Source organism: Arvicola amphibius, chromosome X (assembly GCF_903992535.2).
Source record: "Arvicola amphibius chromosome X, mArvAmp1.2, whole genome shotgun sequence".
Classification (NCBI taxonomy): domain Eukaryota; kingdom Metazoa; phylum Chordata; class Mammalia; order Rodentia; family Cricetidae; genus Arvicola; species Arvicola amphibius.
In genome coordinates, this window is record NC_052065.1 from 36,447,601 (window position 1) to 36,451,681 (window position 4,081).

The 4,081-nt window shown below is 40.8% G+C and overlaps 1 protein-coding gene across 1 annotated transcript; it reads left to right on the forward strand.

Annotated features, from left to right (window-relative positions):
- The first annotated feature begins 1,786 nt into the window (after nt 1-1,786).
- Nucleotides 1,787-3,476, forward strand: LOC119804558 (protein FAM47A-like). The gene is made up of 2 exons (XM_038315946.1): nt 1,787-2,580; nt 2,993-3,476. Exons 1-2 carry the CDS (start codon nt 1,787-1,789, stop codon nt 3,474-3,476), a joined length of 1,278 nt encoding a protein of 425 aa, XP_038171874.1.
- Nucleotides 3,477-4,081: the final 605 nt, after the last annotated feature.

The window sequence follows — 4,081 nt, forward strand, 5'->3', positions numbered from 1 at the left end:
AGAACTGAATGCTGGGAAAAAGGGCAGTGTGACAGATGCCATGAAGCTCCTGTCTGAGACTGATGCTGGTTAGAATCTTCCCTGGTAAGCCACAACCTCGTGGTGATACAGATTAATAGAAATGGGTTAGATCAAGATGTAAGGATTAGCCAATAAAAGATTAGAACTAATGGGCCAGACAATGTTTAAATGAATACAGTTTTGTGTAATTATTTAGGGGGTTAAGCTTGCCAGGTGGCCAGGAAGAACAAGCATCCCCCTCCTTCTTACTACAGATATACATATAAGCAAAATAGACATGCACATAAAATAAAATCATAACAAAAACCAAAACACTGCATGTGAGAAAATACTACAGCTGCCTCTTCAGAGCACTGGTATATAAAAAGAAGAAACTATTGCCATAAGATTTAATATAATTTGATTGGGCAGTGATGGCAGAGGCAGGTGGATTCCTGTGAGTTTGAGGCCAGCTTGGTATACACAGCAAGTTCCAGGAAAACCAAGGCTACACTGAGAAACCCAGTTTTTTTCTTTTCTTTTTGGTCCAAAAAAGCAAAGCCAAAATTAAATAATTTTATATAAAGAGAAAATATATGTCTTAAAACAAGTCAAGACCAGATGTGGTGGTATACACCTGTAATCCCAGTATTCTCAGCCTTCTTGAGGAAAAGTCTGGTGATGACCTTTTCTACAGAGTAAGTTTCATGCTGTCCTAGTTAGGGATTTTATTGCTATGAGGAGACACCATGACCATGGCAACTCTCAGAAGGAAAACACTGCTTGCTTAAAGTTTCAGTGGTTCTATATATATGTTCATTATGACAGGGAGTATAACAGTGTGCAGACAGACATGGTAATGGCTACATTGTGATCAGAAGCAATCAAAGTAGACTCTGTGTAACACTGAGGAAAGCTTGAGTAAAAGACATCTCAAATCCCACCCCCACAGTGACAGGCTTTCTTCAACAAGGTTATGCCTACACACCAAGAAGGCCATATCTCCTAATACTGCCTAATACCCTTAGGGTTCCATTTTCTTTCAAACTGTCACACAGTCGCACCAGCACAAACTACATGCAAAACCCAGTCTCAAAAGAAACAGCCACGACAACAAAAGCTCACACAAAACAAATGCAAATCAGAAAAAAAAAAAAAAACAGGAGGAATATGAGGCAGGCTGGTTTATGTAATGAGTTATTGTTTTACTCTTCAGCAAGACAAATTCATCATCAGCAAACAAGTAGTAGAGTAATGCTTTCTCAAAATTTATTCTTAATAAATTTTCTCAAATTTTATTCTCAGTTCCACTCATGACAGTGTCAAAACCATGAAATTTCTGGAAAAAAGTTCAGGGAGGACACATTGTGACAGTCATACACTAAAAATGACAAAATAATACCAAGACAAAAAAGAACACATACTCAAATGGAGAAATATCTTTTGATAGCTCAGAAAAGCCACTGTTGTTGAAATCAAAGTTGTGTATACATAAAGAAGTTAATACAGTATTCTCTGAAGTATTCTCTGAAATAGTCCAAAAAGGAAGGAAACAGTTGGAAAGTCTACCCTGTTCCAGGGGAACCAGGAAGTGTATTTAGTTCTTGGACAACAGAATGGAAGAATCCATTGTGGGGGAAAAGGTGGAGGATTGGGAGGGGGTGTACTTGGTTTTGCCCATTCTAGTAGAATTTCAGCCCCAAGGTCCCTGTCTCTTAGCAACCTGAGTAGCCACAGGGAAGCTATCCATTGAGGCTGGGACAGTTGCCTCAGATCCAGGGCCACCATGGACGAGCAATGGCTGCCTTGGAATCGCCCCTGGGAAGTACTTCAGCCAATGCCTCTGGGCATGAACTCCAAGCCCTGGTTCAAGGACAGGTTGCCTTCTAAGTGTTTTGTGAAGCACAAACAGGAACAACTGAAGTTCCCTACCTCTCTGGATGGCCAGAGCTGGGTGTTTGTGAAGGAAGGCATGGACGATTTCAGGAAGGGCTGTCCACCTTTTGAAGGTATGATCCTTCGTGGACCCAAAGAGGGCTTTCTCCCCACAATTTCTCATAGAGGCGGCCGCAGCTCCAGGAAGAGTCAGAAAAAAACGTACCAGGACTTAAGCCTGTTTTCATCCCTGTCACTGGCCCAGCAAGCACGGCAGCTCTTTGTAAAGAGAACCGAAGAAAACCTGAGCCAGCATCCCTTGGCTTTCTGGCCCCTGGAGGAAGGAATTTCTGAAGATCTCTTATTAAATGTGCTGGAAGCCCTTGACCCTGATCAGAAGTTAGAGGAGAAGTGGGATTATTGTGAGGGCCACAGTAAATGGATGAATTTGGATACTGCTGCTGAGAAATGCCCTCCCCCAAAATTTGACTTGGATCCTCCAAAGTTTCCTGGGTCATGTAAACATGGTGTGCGTCATGAAAACAAGCCTAAAAAACAGGACTCTGGCGAGTCTCTTTATTACTGGTACACACCCAAAGGAGTCTATGAATTCTGTGAATGGGTTGAATCATTTGGAGACTTGGGCATTGATGAAGATTTCATGATGAAGCAATTTGACATTGGCTATGAGTGTAAACCAAGCTACGAAGACACTTGATGGAGGAGAGTTATCTGTCTATGTTTCTTTTATTGGTTAATTAATAAAGAAAACTGCCTTGGCCCTTTAAGAGGACAGAAAATTAGGTAGGTGGAGTAGACAGAACAGAATTATGGGAACAAGGAAGTAGAGTTGGAGAGACGCTTCAGGCAGTCGCGTGGTGAGTCTCCATGCTGCTCCTCTCCGAGATGGACGCAGGTTAAGATCTCTCCTGGTAAGCCACAACTCGTGGTGCTACCCAAATTACTAAATATGGGTTAAAGGAAGATGTGAGAATTAACTAATAAGAGGCTACAGATAATGGGCCAGGCAGTGTTTAAAAGAATACAGTTTCCGTGTAATTATTTCGGGTGTAAAGCTAGCCGGCGGCGGGCGGCGGGCAGCCCCGCCGCTTCACACTACAGACACTTCCATCAAGAAAATTAGTCTGCTTCCTTCTGAACTCAGGTTCTGCAGGAGGCTGAGCAGAGTGAAAGAGATCAGATTCTCCATACAGGAGGCAAACTTTGAAAAGAAACTCCGAAAACCACAAGATCCTTACAAGTCCACCAGGGATAAGATTAGATATGGAGCATGGTACTTGAAGCCTGATCTGTGGAAAAAGCTAGTAAATGATGAGCCTTTGATGGATCCTGAAGAGTTACTTGAACTTCAAGGTGGAAGGTCTGGTAAGCCAGACATCATTGAGGACCTTTATGGAACTATTGCCTTTAAGGATTTCATCATAAGTAAAGGCTACAATATGCCAAGCATCCTTGAGAAGTTGTTTATGAGGAAAGGATGGGATTATGACACTCTCAACACTCCAATACCAAGAGTACTAAAAGCACATGAATTGATCATGCAGAAAAAGGATGAAGATTATGATGATGAAAATGACTAGGTGGTTTTCAATTATACTCAACTTTATTCTGTTCTCATTTCAAATATTGAACAGAATATATAAGGTGAAGATATCATATGTGAACATCTTTTTAGGACAATATAAATGTTAGACTTAATATTTACAAACATTTCTCAATGAACTAAAATTAATTTCTGCTATGCTGGAACCAACATTTTATCAACTACAAGATCAACATTCATATAGTTCTCAAATTTATCTGCTATTGAGAATATGGGATTCTTACACCAGTTACTTATAATACATAAAGACAGTAATAAAAGGAAAGCAAAATTACGCTTTAGATTCAGTGACATGAATCTTAAAAGATTGGAATTGTTTGTATAAAATAAGAGAAAACTTCCATAGCTAAATGAAAAGTTTAAAGAAGTAATTATCGAAGGAGACCCCCCCCCCCCAGAGTGGGGACTTCCTCTTGTACCTTGGATTAGGCACAAACCACACCCAAACACATGCTTTCACAGATTCTTTATTAAGTGGGGAAGAAAAGTTAAAGTGGCTGCTTTCTGATTCAGGCAGGAAAAACAGCAACAAATGATCTGGCTGGTGTCATTTTAACAGCAGAAGAAGGGCAGGGACTGTGT

Coding starts and splice junctions, on each gene's coding strand:
- LOC119804558 (XM_038315946.1), top strand. CDS start 1,787: ATGGACGAGCAATGGCTGCCTTGGAATCGCCCCTGGGAAGTACTTCAG. Junction 2,581..2,992: donor TATGAGTGTAAACCAAGCTA/CGAAGACACTTG, acceptor GCCGCTTCACAC/TACAGACACTTCCATCAAGA.